At 56.2% G+C, this 17,987-nt stretch overlaps 1 protein-coding gene across 3 annotated transcripts; it reads left to right on the forward strand.

The window, feature by feature from the left end:
* The first annotated feature begins 1,240 nt into the window (after positions 1–1,240).
* Positions 1,241–12,996, forward strand: IRF8 (interferon regulatory factor 8). 3 transcript variants are annotated; one of them, XM_067302396.1, is made up of 9 exons: positions 1,241–1,279; positions 5,051–5,225; positions 6,404–6,587; positions 8,097–8,185; positions 8,735–8,846; positions 9,267–9,314; positions 10,148–10,534; positions 11,156–11,271; positions 11,782–12,996. In XM_067302396.1, exons 2-9 carry the CDS (start codon positions 5,052–5,054, stop codon positions 11,956–11,958), a joined length of 1,287 nt encoding a protein of 428 aa, XP_067158497.1. In that variant the 5' UTR covers positions 1,241–1,279; position 5,051; the 3' UTR covers positions 11,959–12,996. The 3 variants fall into 3 exon arrangements, with proteins under 3 accessions (XP_067158497.1, XP_067158498.1, XP_067158499.1); XM_067302397.1 differs by lacking the exon at positions 9,267–9,314; XM_067302398.1 differs by lacking the exon at positions 11,156–11,271 and having other exon boundaries at positions 11,782–11,946.
* The last annotated feature ends 4,991 nt before the right edge of the window (positions 12,997–17,987 follow it).

Here is a 17,987-nt window from a genome sequence, read left to right on the forward strand (position 1 = left end):
GATGCAAAGCGGCGCAGCCACCTCAGCCCCAGCTCTGATTTTGCCCGTTCGTTATTTGTGCAGTTTTCTGAATTTCCTTGCAATTGCTTCCAGGTCGTCTGCAAAGTCATGCAGCCAAAATGAACCCAGAGGTGGTGGGATCACCCCTGCTGGCTGCAGGATTGCATTTAGTCCTGCTTCTCTGCTTCCATCTCCTGGGGCTCCAGATGGGACCAAGGGATCGACAGGCTTCGTTATAGGAAGCCCCTTTAAAATATTCCAAGCGTGTCACACCTTTTTTAAATGAAACATTTTTAAACTCTGGTTTTCAACATCAGACACAGCGGGGACCAGCTCCTGCTGCTGCCCCTCACGCCATTTGCTGCGGGTGGGACGTGCAGCGTGTCCGGGGAGGCAGCACCGGTGGGTCCCCGGCTGGGACGCGACCCCCCACAAGGCTTCACGCGGCTCTCTGTGAAAGCAGAAATAACCCTCCTAACTGGATCTGAGTGCAGGGGATGTTTTTTGACTCGCCCCCACATCTCACAGGGGAGAGCTGATTAAGATCAGCTGGGTGTTTAAAAAGACGGGCTATTGCAGCAGGTTTTTTTTGTTATAAATTACAGTAAAGGTTGTGTGCCTTAGATCATTGTTTTTATTATACCAGCTGTACCGCTCCATACATTTCCCATTTCTCTGTACTACCCACAGGGGAATAATTACGGTTTTCTTCCAAGAAACGCGTGTGTAATCTGGTAATCCCAAAAAAAGAAGAAAAAAAAAAAAAAAGCCTTGAACTCAGGCTGCAGCTGGCTCCGCAGACGCCCGGGCGGGGATACAGCACCGGCAACGCGGCCAAGGGCCGCTCCGGCCCGAGACTTTTTGCTCGGGTGCGCGGGTAGGAGGCAGAGGAAGAGGCTCCAAAGGGGTAGAGGCGGGGGCGGCCGGGGCCGGGGCCGGGGCCAGGCCGTGCGGGGCCGGGGCTGTGCAGGGCCGGTGCGGTGCGGTGCGGAGCGGTGCGGAGCGGTGCGGAGGGGCCGCGCCGTCGGGTCTCTCCCCCCCCCCCGCGCGGGCTGATTTCTCGGAAAGGCGCGCGCTGCAGAGAAAGCGCCGGGGTCCGCGCGCTCCCCATTGGGCGGGAGGCCCGGCGGGCGGCTCGCCATTGGTGGGGCGGGCGGCGGGGGCGGGGCGGAGGCGGGCCCGCCCCCCGCGCCCCTATAAGGCGGCCGCGGGCGCCCCGGCCGCGGGCAGCGGAGCGGCGCGGAGCAGCACGGTGCGGAGCGCGTGGCGCCGGCGGCAGGTAGCGACCGGGCCCCCTTCCTTCCTTCCTTTCCTTCCTTTCCTTCCTCTCTCCACGCGGGTCCGGCCCCCTTTGGCAGTCCCAGCCTGCGCCGGGGGCTCGTGCGGGGACGCGGGGTGCTGGGGACATGGGGGGATGCAGGGCACTGGGATGCAGGGCGCTAGGGGCACCCACGGGGTTGCAGGGCGCTGGGGATGTGGAGCATGAGGGTGCAAGGTTGTGGGGACACGGGGGATGGGGGGTGCTGGGAATGCGTGAAATGGGGATGTGGGGCATTAGAGGTGCACGTGGGGGTGCTTGGAATTGGGATGTGAGGCACTGGGGATGCCCAAAATGGGGTTGCAGTGTGTTAGGGATGCAGCTGGGGATGTGCAAAATTGGGATGTGGGGCACTGGGGTTGCATGAAGTGGGCACGTGGGGCATTAGGGATGCCCAAAACTGGGGTGTGGGGTGCTGGGGATGCATGCAATGCATCTGCAGGGCGCTGGGTCGTGGGGCTGGGGCCCTGGGCTGAGCTCGGGCTGGTTTCCGCAGCCCTGCGTGGCGTGGAGAGGCCTGTGGCCGCTCGGCACTGAGCGGTGTGGGGACCCCGGGCCAAGCCACCCCCAGGCCAGCTGGGAAGGGCGGGATGCGACTGGAGCACAGCCTGGGAAGTTCGCTCTGGCGCAAGGAGCGGGGCATTGCTGTGTGGCCGGAGAGGGGGTGATGGAGCAGCGAAGGGCAGCAGGGATGGGTGCAAAGTGCCACCCTGGTCTCACTGCGCATTGCACGGAGGTGGGATGATACAGGGTGGCCGAGCCCTCCTCCCTGTCCCTCCGGTGGGACCAGGCTCCAGCGGTGCCCCCAGGGTCCCCCTTGGGTCGGGGGCAAGTGAGCAGCATGCCGGCGGCAGGCTCCGGGCAAAGTGGGTGCCGCTGGGGAAGGCAGCAATTGGGTCTTACAAGGCAGCGCGTGCACACGGCATCGCAAACGTGGGTGCTGCAGAGCTTGCTGGGGGGGGGAACAGAGCCTCTGCCAGCGATGGGGAGAAGTCGGAAGGGTTTAGGAAATACTCCTTTAAACGGGAGCCTCCTCTGATTCATCCCATTTTCTAGAAAGCATAACTCAGAGCTGTTCCGTGCGGAAAGCCTCCGGCGAGCCGCACGTAGCTGCGGGAGGACGCTCCCGCGGGCGCTGTGGGGCGCCCGCCCCTCGGGGGTGATGCGGAGCCGTGCCCTCCCCGTCGCTTTGGCCGGCGATGCCGGGAGCCTTTAATGAGCCGTGCACCTGTCCCGAAAAGCAGGGCCGAACCGTGCATTGCTGCCTCTGGCAGCGAAGCTGTCGGTGCCTCCGAGCGTGCGGGAATAGGGTGGCCGAGACGGAGAACCGACATATGTGAGCGTTTGGCAGGGCAGGGTCCGGGTCCCAGGCTGTGCCGAGAGCATCCCGGGAACATCCTGCTCCCTGGGGTAGTTATTTAAAAAATAATAGGGGAGAGAGAGTCCCCTAACCCTTGGAGAAGGGGAAAAACCAAGGAACTCGAAGTCACCTGCCGGGTGGGTAGGGAGGGCTCGCCTCCGACTCGGAGCGTTGTTGACCTACTCTGCCGCAAGTGATGCATCCCAGCGCTGGGAATCTCCTGACCTCTCCCAACGGCCCGGCGGGTTGGCGGAGAGACGCTCCTCGGTGTGCCGGGGCTGCTCCGCCAGCGGTGCCAGCTGGGCTGCACGCTGCAAATAGCTTTTGCCTGGTCGCTATATCCCGGCCGTGGTCCGTGCCGCGAAGTTCCCGCGGGTCTCGCCGCGATGGGGCACCCGGGCAGGGCTGGACTCGGTGCTTAGCTTCCAGCTCGGCAGCCTGGGCGCAGTTTTCTTGTGGGCTCTCCGCAGCCACCCAGGCGCCTTTGCTCCAAACGACCTGAAGGCTGCAGAAAGGGCGGCTTGGACCGAGGTCACCTCGCAGCGCTCAGTCCCACGTGTCCATCTGTCCGGCCGCAGGCCCGCCGTGCTTGGGAGGATGTGGCCGCGTGGCCCCAGGCTCCTCTGGCCGTGCCTCTGCCCCTGCCCCCCTGCTCGGCCCCTGGCCACGAACCTCATGCTCGGGGCAGGCTGCGTGTGTGCAGCAGGGAGGAGGATCTCGGGGCAAATGTGCTCGATTCCTGTTAACTTTGGGCGTGCGGAGCGGGTGGCTTTGGGAGCTCCTCGGTGCTCTGCAGCTAGTTTGCACTGCTGGGTCGGGGCAGGTTGCAGGTGTTTTATTTCTTCCCTTTCCGATCCATCCTGTGCAAAATCAGCTCCAAAGAGCTGGCACGGGCGCTCCTTGTGTCCCAGCTGAGCCAGTCCTCAAAGCCGCCCTTAGCTGTGGCTGGGGCTGCCGGTCACATTCAGCGTGGCGCTGGGGCCCCGAGTCCTGCGAGCGAGAGGAAACTCGGCCGCTAAGTATAGCACTGGGCTGCGTGTGCGAAAACGAGCCGGCTCTGAAGTCCTCACTGCTTTTACTTTGAATTGTGGCTTAATCCTGCATTATTTTTTTTTAATTTTATTTTTTCTTCCCCCCGCTGAAGCGGAGGGGGTTGCATGGGATGTGGGGCGATCTGACGCGGGAACCCTGCTCTTGGGGCTGCTGCAAGGGCTACCGAAGGGCAGAGCGTGCCGGTGGCTTGGAGCACTTGGTGCCCGTCTCCCGTGGACCTAAATGACCATCTACTGCGGGCTGGTCCGTGCAGTGTCGCTCCTTTAGGTGACAGCACAACCAGGCTCTTCAGTCGCTGGCTCCACGGCTCATGCATGACATGTCACGCAGCCAAAAGAACGAGTAAACAGAGCTTAAGTCTTTTTTTTTTTTTTTTTCTGTGACTGGAGCACATGGACTTTGATCAAAGGAGCTGGGAGAAGAATTTGAAGTAATTCTGAGGAGGGGAAAAAACAAAAATCCTTCAAAAATATGGCATGTTGTTGTTGCCATGCTTACGCCGTCCCAAATAAAGGTCCTTCTCAGCCGCGCTTCTGCAGGGTCTGAACGGGCTGACTGGGGCTTTCATCTCCCTTAACCCGCTCTCCGGCCCTTGTCCAGGGAGTGTGTGGGGGGAATTCCACGTCGAAGATGCTGTGCGGGAATGCTGGCGGGCTGTGGGTGCAGGGAGTTGCAGCTGCCGTTCGTGGCACGTCCGAATCCAGGGAAGCGGATACCGGCGAGCGCGGCTGTCCGGGGTGGGGGGGCTTTGGGGCAGGTGCTGGTCCTGCATGAAGCTGTCCCCCAGGAGGAGGGTGTCACCGAGGGGCGATTAGAAGCCACTCGGATACTGCCTTGATTTCCCTTTTCCCATTAAAAAGGAGGGAAATTGCAACGTATAAACACGCGGGACGTGCAGCCCGGCCTAAAGCCGCTTGCCGCTGCAGGCGTCGCTTTTCCAGGCGTGAGCATGACGAACTAAAGCGGAGTGTGGTCGCTTGTACCAAAACTGCTCTGCTTTCTTTTTTTTTTCCCCTGGAAATCTCACTGCAGTCGGCAGGCTCTCTAGCACGCCGATCCACCGCTCCGCTTGCAGGGACTGCTTGTTAGTTGTATTGGCTAAAAATATATATATCGTGATAGCAAAACACATCAGAATATCTCCGTACCCAAATTCTTACCAGCAAGACATGGAAATGTAGAGCTCCTTTTTTCCGGTGCTAATGGACAAGCCGCTGTCTCCCTGTGCCCTTTTCTGCGTTGGGGACGGGATATTGGGATTGCCTGGGGTGGGATTGCTCAGGGTGGCTTAATGGATGCCGGTGCTGTCTCGCTTCCAGGATGTGCGACAGGAACGGTGGGAGACGGCTCCGGCAGTGGCTGATCGAGCAGATCGACAGCGAGCTCTACCCTGGGCTCATCTGGGAAAATGAGGAGAAAACCATGTTCCGCATCCCTTGGAAACACGCCGGGAAGCAGGACTATAACCAGGAGGTGGATGCCTCTATCTTCAAGGTAGGGCAGGATGCTTATTTTGTGTTCTTGATGATTCCCACGTGCCATGATGCTGGTTTTCCTTGCTGACGGACTTGCCTTGGCTGGCGAGAAGCATCCTTGGTGTCTGCAGACTTCGCAAATTTGCTCCTTCCAGGAGACTCCTCGCCACCTCCCGTTACGTAGGAATGAAGCTCCAGAGGGCTTCTGGGGGGGTGGTTTGCATCTCTTCCGGCAATTGCCTGATTTGGATTCACTTTCAGCATGTTCTAATTCTGGTCTGATGCGAGGAGGAGCCGAATATGCTCTTTTTGACCTGGTCTAACCTTCCCATGAGACAGCTTTTGCTGAAAGACTGGATTTACCAAAAAAAAAAAAAGCTATAGGGGAAGGAAGGAAGCGTCAGCTTTCCCTGGGGGTGGGGGGACTTTACATTGCAGGGTGAAGAACTGGAAAACCCTCTCTTGAACCAAAAAGGTCAGGTTCTTCCACAGGAGTTCCCTTGCCTTCCGCCCGCATCGCCGATCTCTGCCCTGGCAGGTGGAGTTGTCTTTCAGGGCAGGAACAGCTAATTAGGGGCTAGTTCGGGAACGCTGAGCTATGAAGACAGCAAGGCTGTGTTGAATTCAGATAGCTGAAAAATGTGTGTGTGTATCTATATATAATATATATGTGTGTATACATATTTTTTATATATATAATACTTTTAATCTCCATTCAATGGTAAAATGTATTTTCCCACCTACCCCACCTCTCTACCAGGAGTACAAATAGCATTTTAATCTTAAAAGAAACCAACCCTCATTTAGAAGTTAGCTGGAAGCTGAAAATAAAGGCTTATTCTGATTTTTAATTTGGGTGTTAACAGATCATTTGACCCATCACTGCTTCGGGTGCATCTCCTTGTATCCATGCCTGCACTGACAGAGGAGGGAAAGCTGTTTGGAAATCATACGTTATGATCTTGGCTCTAGTTTAAGCTGTGGTATAAGAGGCACCGGGCCAGATCTGGCTCACTTAGGCTGGCGTAATTTAGTTGGCAGAGATTTGGGGCGTGTGACTTAATGTTTAAGCTTTCCAAGGCCTTTAAATCTGAGTGCAGGAGCCTCTGCTTCCAAAGCATGGAGGGATGTCCAAGCGGGTTAGCCCTCGGCGTGCAAACCGGCTGCTTCAGCCCTGGCTTTGTGCTTCGCTCCTAGGCCTGGGCCGTCTTCAAAGGCAAGTTCAAGGAAGGCGACAAAGCGGAGCCGGCCACCTGGAAGACGCGGCTCCGCTGCGCCTTGAACAAGAGCCCCGACTTCGAGGAGGTGACGGACAGGTCCCAGCTGGACATCTCCGAGCCCTACAAGGTCTACCGGATCGTCCCGGAGGAGGAGCAGAAGTGTAAGTGTCCGGATGCGCTGGACCTCGGGCCGCAGCTGGGAGAGGCCGCGGCTCTCCTGCGAGTAACCGCGGGCGAAAACAGAAGTGGCCTCACGCCGCTGCCGTCAGCCGGTGCCGCTGACCTACATTTGGGCGCTGAGCTGTGCTTCCTGCGCTGGGTCTCGCCCTCGCACCCCCGTGCTCCGGCGCTGGGGATGTGCCCGGCATCGCCGGGGAGGCGTGGGAGACGGGCTCGCTCCCTTTCCCTAGAGAGCTGCTCCTACCTGGAGCATCGCGTGAGCTTCTCTCCCGTAAGGCTTCGGATGCTGCTCTTCAGCAAAGAGAAGGAGCAAAGACCTTGCTGAGATGCAAAGGGCCTCGCTGCGGATCTTGGGATCCATCTCTTGCTTCACCTCTGCTGTCCCAACCTTGGGGTCAAACCTTTTCTTCCTAGATAGACAGCCTCGAGCCTTGGGGAGGGCTCGCACCATGCCCCCGCTTCAGTCTCCTTCCTCCCAAATGGAAAAAAAGATGTGGGAATGCCACCTGCAAGCCACAGGCTCGCACCCAGGGCGCTTTGCCCAGCTCCCTGCTCCTTTGGTGGCATTGCCGTGTCGTGGGGGCACCGCTGAAGTCCTTCCTCCAGTGAGGTCTCTTTGGGGCGGAAGGGGGGAATTGAGCCCCAACACTTTGTCCTCCCCTCGCGGTGCCTCCAACCTGCCCTGTGAGGGTGCAATCAATGCAATAAAATAAATGCAATAAATCCCTTCCCCTTTGCCCAGCAGTGACAGCAGTGATTAGAGTAACAGCAGTTGAGCAGAGAGCAGTTGTTGCTGTGATGTCCGGTGTGGTGCAGGCTGCACTAAGTATATCTTATTTGTGGTTAGGTGTGTGTGTGTGTGCTTTTTTTTCTTTCCTCTTTTAAAGTAAAAACTTGCGCAAAAGAAAAGAGAGAAAAAAAAAAACCAACCTCATTGCCAGGAAATCTCCCTTTAGCATCTTGGTCTTCTTCGGTCGCGTTCACACGGGGGGCTCAGCGCCGGGCTCTTGCGCGGTATGCAAATGCCACGGCAGGTTCCCACTGACAGCGCACAGAAAAAGGAGAAGCAGCAGCATCTCCTGTCTCTGGGGTGCTCAGGAAAAAAAAAAAAACCTCGGGGCTGTTGCCAGCTCTGTCCCCCGCTGCTCGATTCGATTGACCTTTCTGCCCGTTGTGGGGGGACCTGGCCCTGGCGAAACCACTCGCCGACTGGTCTCTGGGGCACTCGGGTCCCGAAAGGCGGCTCCCGCTGGAGCAGGGGACGGGCAGGGAATTGCCCGGCCCCTGCGAGCTGCACCCAGGCGATGTTACGGGGCGCTGGGCCGCTGTGGTTCTCGGTTTCATAACTTTCACGGGGCGGGGGGGAGCGTTCTCTAAAACCCAGCGGCGACGTGAGCCGCTGGCTCGCCGGGCTATTCCGCGTGGCTGGCCCCGTGCCGGCTCGCTGCCGGGGCTCGAGGCCGTTGCTGAATCCCTGTGTTTGTTCCCAGGCAAAATCGGCATCGCGAACGGGAGCGGCTTGCCTGAAGTCACAGACATGGACTGCAGCCCCTCCGCAATAGATGACCTAATTAAAGAGGTAAGCCGTCGTCTCCGCTGGAGACCTTTCCGACCAGAAGCGATGGACAGCCAAGTTTCTCAGTTGAAACGCTGCCTTTCTAAAGTAAAAATCTACAGGGATTTTTGGAGTCGGAATGGCCCGAAATGCTGTGTTTTACAGCTACAATGGCTGCATTCATTCATGTAACCGAACCCGAGGCCTCGGGACGGTTACCCATGAATGGACTGTGCTTTAGATTTGCATTCGGGTCGGCAAGACGCGCACCAGGGAGACAGAGGGTGTTTTCATAGCTCTGTTCCCCTTCTCTGCGGCGTAACACTGGGCTGGTTCTGCTCAGCGGCTCTCGAGGGTGCTATCTGGGGACACAGCCTGGGGATTCCCAAACTCCCTCTTTCTAACCAAATGCATTCATCTGTGCCTTGAACTCTTTTGTCCTCCTTGCTTTGCCTTTCGGGCCCCTTTTAGGGGGGGAATGCCGGCAACTGAGTGGCTTGGGGCAGATCAGTGACCAAAACCTGCTTTGACTTTGGCTCTGGCTGATCTAACGGGCTTCTCTCCCTGCTCCAGCCCCCCTGCGTAGACGAATACCTGGGTATCATCAAGAGAAGCCCCTCGCCCCCTCAGGAGACTGGCAGAAACCCCCCGATACCGGACTGGTGGATGCAGCAACCCAGCCCTGGTAAGTAGCCGATAGCCTGCGCGGTGTTTAACGGGACCGAGCTTCCCATCCGGAGGGGAGCGGCTGCCGGGGAGAAAACCCAGCGCAGCGAGACGGCCTCCCTCTGGACAGCAGCTGGGTTTTATCTTCCTTTCAATCCTTCAGCTTATTAAGAATGCTTAAAGTGTTAACTATGAACGTTGTGGTTCTTACAAGAGACCCGGCAGTGCAATACTCGTTGCACGAGATTAAATCCACCCTAGCGTATTCGCTGGCGTCTGCCAAGCAGGAACAGGGAGCCCTGATGAGCATGAGTCCCTGGGGGAGAGAAGCCTGGGGGGTCGGTGGTGCCAAGCAGGACTTGGTGCTCGGGCTCTGGGGAGGACGCCCTCCGCCAGAGCTGGGCGCACGGGCACAGATGTGGTTTCTCTCTGCCAACAGCTTTGCCCCTGATGAACGGATACTCCGGCTACGAGCAGCATCATTCAGGTAAGGCGGCTCCCGTTGCCCTGCTTTCCCTGCTTGGTTGCACGCTGTGGCCATCAAATGCCTTTGGGGAGCTTGGTCGCTGCCTTGCACATGCAGGTGCCGTGGCAGAAGGTGGCTCTGCTAACTCTGCTCCGTGCCCGGTGGGGGACTTTGTGCCGGCTTTGGGGGTGCATGAGTATTCACCGGGTCTGCAGGCTGAGCGGGGACACGTCCTGCCGCTGCTGGGGTGTCCTGCAGCCAGGGCACCCATGCACGGGGCTGACCAGGGATGCTGGGGTCAGTTGCCCCTTTGGCTTGGAGATTTGCCCACAGCAGGGGAAGCGTGGAGTGAAAGCAGCGGGAGAAGAGGATTTTGCTGAGTAGTGCCTGCAGCATGGGGGGGCTGCTCTAATCCCTGTTGCTCTAACCACCGCGCCATCCTTCCTGCAGTTCAGGTCAATGATGTTCAGCTCTTGTAGTAAGTGCAGTGGCTATGTACCTAAAACGGTTTAGGCTGCAGCCATCTACCCAAGCTGTACGTTGACTGGGTAGATCAGAAGAGAAGCAAAACCTGGGGAAGCAAGTATTACCTGGGCCAGTATGGTGCCATGTCAAAAATTGACATCAGCCAGGAAAAAGGGGTTCAGTAACCAGAGCTCTCACTTGCTAGAGGACATCTCCTCTTGCTTTCAGCCTTATAGCAGGACTGATCAGCAAGTAAGAGGTCTTCTCCAGGAGTAAGATGCGCTCCCAGGAAATGTTGTGCTCCTCGCAGGATTTGGGCCCTGCAGCTGAAACTCAGGAGGGGTTTGGCTGCTCCTCCTGATGGGCTGTGTCTGTGCATCTCCTCACAGGTTACTCCCAGATGGTGATCAGCTTCTATTACGGAGGGAGGCTGGTTGGCCACATCACCACCTCTTACCCCGAAGGCTGCCGGATCTCGCTCAGCCAGCCCTCCGGCCACAGCGAGAAGCTCTATGCTCCAGATACCCTGGAGCACGTGAGGTTCCCATCGGCTGAAGCGATCCAGAACGACCGCCAGAAGCAGATCACCAAGAAGCTCTTCGGGCACCTGGAACGAGGTGTCCTGCTGCACAGCAACAAGCAAGGCATCTTCATCAAGAGGCTGTGCCAAGGCAGGGTCTTCTGGAGTGGGAACACCATGGTGTACAAGGACAGGCCCAACAAACTGGACCGGGATGAAGTGGTGAAGATATTTGACACCAACCAGTTCTTCCGAGGTTTGTAGGAGCATTTTCCCTCCTTCCTCTTTCCTCTTCATCCACTCCAGGCTTTTTGTTTACTGCCCTGCTGATCCTGCTGGTGTCGGCAGGGAGGCAGAGCTCAGCTGAGCCGGGAAGGTGCTGTTTATGGCTCTTCCAGTTGCTGAGTGACAACCCTGGTGGCTCTAACCACTGTGCTGTACTTCCTAATGCTGAAGTCCATGAGTCCAGGCATGTGGGGCCAAAGCATTTTGCCCGAAGCATCCAATGTTAGGTCTTAAAATCCTTGCTTGGCTAAACACCCGTAGGGAGGTAAATCCTTTGGCTGCCCCAGGTGAGCCTTTTGCTTTGGAGCACTTTGAAGTTATCAGCATCCGTCACTACTGGGTTACCCAGGGGCTCTGGTACTCCGGACAAGTAGCTCTTTCCTACTGGGAAGCAATAATGTGGTGTGTGAAGTGTCATTTAACAAATTCCTCATGGTTGGAGACTGCACAAAAACAAGCTCATTTCTCTTGAGCAAGCTGACAGGTTTCCTCTGTGGCAGGATGCATTTGGTCCCCAAGGGGGGTGTGTGTGTGTGTAGCAGATGATCACAGCTGTGCCAGGTGACCTCCAGCTGTGCTCATCTCCTTGCAGAGCTGCAGCAGTGTTACAACAACCAAGGCCGCTTCCCAGAGAGCAGAGTCATGCTGTGCTTCGGAGAGGAGTTCCCAGACGCGGTGCCACTGCGGTGCAAGCTCATCCTTGTTCAGGTGCGGCCTCACCATGAGATTGCCCTTGGGATCTTTGCTCCCAGCCCTTAGCTCTCAATTTCCCCCCTCTTCTGAGCTGTATTGCTCTCTATGGTGGGGCTGGAGCTTCAGCCCCTGGGGCCACAGGCCATTTGGGTGCCTAAATTGGTGGAGTGGTGGGTGGATCATGAATACTGGCTTATGCAAGGCCTGCAGAGGTGCTTGGGCAGCTCCTTCTCAGACCTCTTGCACCATCTGGTTAGATCACGCTGGCAAACAAAGCCCCCAAATGGCTTGCAGTTTAAAAAGCTTTTCTAAACTGCTAGGAAATCTGTTCATTCCCCCTTCGCCCTGGTCCTGGTGACTCCCATGTGCTTGTCACTTCTCGCCTCGGTCAGCTCTGCTGCGTCTCTCCCACCTCTTGCGCTCCGCTGCCTGGCTCGGCGGAGCGTGGACGGAGGCGATGGGAGGTGCCTCAAGATGCTGCTCTTGGTTCAGTGTCTTCATGCCTCTTTAAACCCTCTGCTGCAGGTGGAGCAGCTGTATGTCAGGCAGGTGGTGGAGGAGGCTGGCAAGACCTGCAACAGCAGCCCCATGCTCCCCATCGCGGATGAGACGCAGCACGACCAAGTGTACAGGATCTTCCAGGACATCTGCGGGCCGCACCAGCGGCCGCTCTTCCGAGAAAATCAACAGATCGCTGTCTGAGCCACCTTCTCCTCGACAGACACAATACGGCTGTTTGGGTTAATCTAGATCCAGTTTGGTTCCATTAGTGCCTAAACTCTCCTTTTGGAAAGTGTCCTCTGGTTCTTGTTCTTTGCTGTTTCCAGTCTAGCGTCTGTATAAACACAGCAGTAAAAATTGCTATTTGTGAGTGAGTTGGATCCCCCATGTCAGGTCTGGAGATGCTTTACTGATAACAATGTCTTTTGTACCAAAGGAGATAGTCCTTGTATCGCTGCCCCTAGCTGACGGCAAGGGGAGGAGGAGAGCGTCGAGCTGGGTGGGACGATCTGAGCTAGCAGCGCTTTGCGCTGCCTCTAAGTACAAGTGAGGCAGAACTGAAAATCAACAGCTATAACGACCTGCCCCAGTCTGCAACTCGGACCTGGCTGAGAATATCAGTTTGGAAGGAGGTGACTCCTGGAAAAGCTTTAAAATGCTCAAATGTAGTAAATTCTTCCCAGAAATCAGTTTTTTCCCAAAGGGTTTGTAATACTGCTGATAGAGGATAAGGTATGCCTTCCAAGGAAAACTTCCCCGAAGAAATTCCTGTTCGTTATTTTTGCTATGAGATTTATATTTTTATCTGTAATATGGAAGTACTTTGAAATTTGGAAGCTGGTGCAAAGATTATATATGTAAATGTTGGATATAAGAACCTAGGATGTAGGAACCTAGGAGTTTTAATTCCTCTAACCGGAGACAGAGTTTATATAAATATATATAATGTTTTATTTTAAAGATCTCAGCGTAGTGTTAATAAGTTGACTTCACCCTCCAACATGCACATGTTGGCCTCTCCCAAGCGTGACCAGGCAGCAGCGTCCATGTGTAAATCCTCATTAACATGCTTTCTGTGCGTGTGGCTAGGACGTGGGGCTTGTGCCTTGCGGCTGACAACAAACCAGGACCGTGCACATGTTGCTAAGGCTGCCTATTTATTTTAGGCCTGAGTTTTTTGTTAAATGTTTTTAATTTTTTTATCTTGCTGCAATTAAAGTGCTATATTTTGTATCTCTCTTGTGATGGTCTCTTTTTTTTTTTTTCATTGCAACAAGTGGAGTGCCAAATCTCTGGTGAGGACAGCTGGCACCTCTGACTTGCTCCTGCCTCAGTTTCCCCTGTGGCCGGGCTTGTGCTAAGCCTCTGCTGCCTCCCTCCTGCTCCGTAACTGCTCGGCTTCAACTCGGGGACAGGAGCTGCGATGCGGCTCAAGGGAGGAGGAAGGGTATTGCTCATGGGGCCTCCATTCAAAGGAGCGTGAAGACGGGCCCATGCCCATCTCCCACAGCGCTTGACCTGGCTGCCCTTTGCCCATGGCCGCAATGGCCAAGGCCATGGTGCTCCAAGGTCCTGGGAAGCGGGCAGTTACTTGCAGCCCTGCTGGAAGGCGCATAGTCATCCCTGCCCCCGTGTTGCCTGCTGCAGCTGTAACCCACAATCCTTTCCACCCGCCTTCCTCGTGGGTCACAAACACCAAGTCTTGTGTGGGGGGTGTTTGGGGAGGTCTCATCTGCATGGAGCCAGGAGTTAATGGCAAAAAAGGGAGCTTCAACCTTGGTCAGGCAGTGAAGCCTGGGGTGTACAGGAGAGGCTAAGCATCTGCTCATCAGCTGGCTTCATTTCAAGCCTGGCTTGGGCAGATGCCCTGGAAGGCTTACGAAGGCTGGCGGACCCCTGCTTGGTGTGTCCCCTGCCCCCTGCGAAGGACGAACATCAACAGCCTCCTCCTCCTGCAGCCCTGGGGGGTAGGTGGCTGCTATGTGTGCTCTGCTTTGCCCCTGCCCAGGGCACAGCCTGTGTGGTGGGACCCTGACGCCCAAGGGACTGTGCGAGCCAGCGCTTGTGGTCTGCAGAGATCCAGGCAGGCAGAGACTGAGTCTCCTCGGGAAATGCGGAGGAGAAGGATCCCAAGCTGTGCCTCTCCCTCTGCTTGGGTACCGAAGCAGATCAGCCCTGTCTTGCTGCTCTTAGCCTTTTCTTATTAATGGTAGAGGCCTTCCCCAAGTGAGAATGTGTGGTCATGGCACAACTGATTTGGGAGGACTCTGGTTGACTACGGCTCACCTCTATTCCAGCAGCTCGCCCTAGCTCCTGGATTTCTAGCCTTTTTGGGATGGGCATCTCTCAACCTTCCCAGTGAGACATCTCTGAAACAATTAGGCGTTCAGCCCTCGTGGGACTTGAAGCTGACTCCTCCAGGGTAAGCAGTCATAGCCGCTCTCTTTTCCTCAGTCCCAAAGAGCGGTGGACACACAACGGACAACACAGCTTATCTCCTGACACCCAAGAAGCGCTCTGAGATGGGAAAACCCTGGTCTCAGACATTCCCGTGCAGGCCAAGTAAGCGCTGCGCAGGGCTCTCCCTCCCCGGGAATGGCTGTATGTTAGGACCAAGGGCAGACCTGCATCTCAAGCTGCCCTGGACCTGGTGTCCTGCTGTGCGGGACCCCTCGAGCAGGGCTGTCCCGCAGAGTCCTGCAAGGTGGGAATGTGTGCTATGGGCATCCTGCTCTGTGGCCAAGTTGTCCCACCGCGCTGGTGGGATGCTCGTGGGTCTGTGCGCATCCCTTGCAGGTGCTGTGGCACGTGGCCTTGGTGCTTGTGAGAAGAGCTGGCCGCTGACCATGATTTCTGCAGCTGCAGCACTATCCCCAGTGCTATTAAGCCCCCAGCTCCCATGGCAGGTCTGGCTTATGGGATGTGTCTGGTGGAGGTGGGCAGTGTGGGAATGCACCTTGCAGGTGCGCAGGGCAGAGCACCAGTGCCGTTGGCACTTCAGTCTTTTCCTGTGCCTCCTTAGCTCCATCTTGATGTTTCTCTTGGGGTTTAATCCTCTTCTGGTCCCTGGCGTTGCATCAGAACTAGCTCGCTGAGAGCGCAGCACATTTGCATACAATACAGCTTTGCTGCCACCCGGCTCAAACTAACGCAAGGAGCAAAAACACGAGAAAGAGAGTCAGCCTTTCTCCTTTATCGTAAGCTCTTCGGGCAAACCACCCTGCCCCGTATTGCTCATCCCTCCCACGGGGGGATTTGTCCCCTGGAGCTGCCCGGTGCACGAGGAAGCGTCATTTCTGCGCAGGTGGCTCCGGCCCTGCGTCCTCCTCCGCTGCGGGCAGAGGCGGCGTGGCGCCCGCCGCGGGCGCCCGGCTGCAGTGGAACAAGCATGCCCACTTGTGAAACACGTGACGGCCCGCGGGCTGAAACACCAGAAACACCGCTTGCGGTTTCCACAGATGGCCTGGAACAAGTCCTTCCTCAGAAACCACCATATTGTGCGCGCCTGGAGCCACCTGCTATGTATTCAGGGCTCTTTCAATTTCCACCCCAAGACCGCGGAAAAGCAGTGGGGAGCCGAGGCACCTTTTGGAGGACTGGGCTGCGCTCTTTATTTTTAGTGTTCCCGTAGTGCTTCAGAGCCCTGGGCTTGGTCTAGGACCTCTGCCGAGCAAGGATGGTGCCCATCCCAAACATCTTCCAGGCCAGGTCCAAGGGGAGACAACTGGTGGCCCCGGGGCAACCGGGAAGGAGACTGCGGGACAGGATTGGTCATCCTGATGGATGGTGACTTCAACACGCTGAGCCGTGTTGGGTTTTTTTTCCGCAGTCGTAAGACCGAGGAGGGTTTTTAAGGATACAAGGTGGTTTCTGCGATTGCAGGCAGGGTTCCTGTTTTGCTCGGGGCTCAGGTAGGACGCGCGGTAACACAGGGTTCATGCTTAATGTCTGGCCCAAGCCGGGCTTCCCTGGCTCGGCTCCCCTCCCAAAACCCGACGTGTGAAACGCGTCCAAGGTTTGTGGTCGCTCGCGAACAAAGGACCAGCTGCTCGGGCAGCCGGCAGCGGATTTCAAGGTAACTGTGCCAGGCTGCACAAAGCGATGCTCTGGCCCAGATTTCCAGTGGCCTTTGTAAACGCTGGGAGGAATTTCTGCAGATCTCATACTTTTGCCACAAAGAGGGGCTTAACAAATCCCAGCCCGGGTTGTCTTTAATACGGGAGGACCTGAGGCGTAGGAAGGCAGGTGCTTTATCCATGTTGTCCCTGCCAACGCCGCTGGTTAGCGCCAAACCCGGGACAGGTCTGCACTCCCTGCCTGCCAGCTGGGCAAAACCACACGTCCGAAGGGAAGAGACCCATCGCTTCCAGTCTGGGGTCTCCTGGCCACCTGGAGCTCCTCCAAACTAATCCGTTTAATCCCCACAGCATCCCTCTGAGAACATCCAGCCTGGACCTCGTTTCGCATGAGAATGCCTCAGGCCGTGCCAGGCGAGCAGAGCATGGGGCAGGTCCTCGAGGGTGCCTGCTGTCCTCACCGCAGGTGCTCGTGGTCCCCGGGACCACGCAGACCTGAAAGCGGTGTGTGCATCCCAGCCACCCGGCCCTGACCCTCGCCTGGCTCAGAGGCAGCGCCGACGAGCTGCTCCGCGCAGCTGCGCTGAACCTTAGTGGTTTTGGGCTACTGGGGGTTCAAATACTTTCGTTGGTTTCTGTTCACTTGGGTTCTTCTCTATGGCCGCAGTGAAGTGAAACCTCAACGCCGCCTGTCTGCTCTTCTTCATCCATGGCTCACTACTGGCAAGCCTGGACAGCGGCCCCATCTTCTCCAGCTAGGGTCCCTTCCCCAAGTCCCAGGGATGTAGTTCCCATGTCAGATAGCAGCCTCTGCTCCGCTAGCTGATTCCTCCCCAGTGAAACAGGATCTGGGGAAGCCTGGATGCCAGAGGCTCAAAATATTGTCCCCCACAAAACACTTGCTACTATTTCAAGCATGGTTTCCAAACCTCCGAAAGCAGATGTTTGAGCCGGAGCAGTTATGTGATTAAACTCCCTCCTGAAGCGGAAATGTTTCCTTGTTTCCTGGGAAGGCCCACCCAGCTCCTACTACTGCTCTGGAGACCGCTGCAGCCCCTGAGGACAAGGGACGGTACCTTCCGAGAGTTTTCCATGTTAAACTCCTGCCTTTTGGAGTAAAAAGGCAGAGAAAAAGAACCACATAGGAAGAAAAGAGGAACTTGATTTCCGTGGAGGAAGGCTTGACCTTTTTCTTGCAGAAGATATATGATTCTCCTCACGAGTGCTTGGGAAGGAACAGTGTGCTTATCAAATCCTCCCACTGGCAAGCGGAGAAGGGCGGATCAGGGTAGAGAATATGGGGGAATTATCTATTGTCCCTTTCTTTAAGGTCTTCTAATGTAAAGACATCTATTCTGGGGGGTTCACTGGTGTGCTTTGATTTCTGGGTGCTGGAAAGGACTAGTGCTCACTGACTTGGAGTGTTACTTGGGTTCAAAGCCAGCCTTGCTCCAGAGGTATGTCATGGCTGGAGGGCTGTTGCACCCTGTGGAGTTCTCTTGCTTTGGGAGAAAAAGAGCCTGGTTATACACTGTGGGGTTATCAGTCTTGTCCCTTAAGGTTTTACTTGGTGTTTCAATAGTTTCCCACGACCTGGTCTTCAACAAAGACAAAAAAAGACCACTGCATGTGGCTTCAGGAGCAGAATTCAGTGTCTGCAAAGACAACCAGTTTCTACTCATCCCTACTACACACTTGAAGCACTGTGTGAAGAGTTATATGGTGACAGATCTCTGAACAGACTCACTGGGCTGGGGAGGACGAAGCTGAGGTTTGGATCCAGAGCTCCAGTCCAGCCAAAGCTCCTGAGATTTAGTCCACCTAGTTCTGGAGAAACAGGAAAAGCTCTACAGCCATCTCCTTGCAGCTCTGGAGGCAAAGTGCTCTGTGCAAAGATGACCACAATTCAATCGCAGACCCAAACTCACAGTTGAACTGCTCAGGAATATGAAATAAACCCGCTACAGCTGCTTCCTCCAACCTTCTGCTGCTTGGTTTGGGCCCCCACCGGCTCCTATAGGCGTTAGAAAACAAACAGTCACTTTTTATTTCTAGACACCAGGGTTTTCAACTGGTTTGATTGCTCAATGCACCATTTCAGCACAGCAGCCTGTCCACGGAGAGCATCTCTGGGCTCTTCCTGTGAGCGTGTTG

The sequence above is a fragment of the Apteryx mantelli genome, chromosome 10, assembly GCF_036417845.1.
Source record: "Apteryx mantelli isolate bAptMan1 chromosome 10, bAptMan1.hap1, whole genome shotgun sequence".
NCBI lineage: Eukaryota > Metazoa > Chordata > Aves > Apterygiformes > Apterygidae > Apteryx > Apteryx mantelli.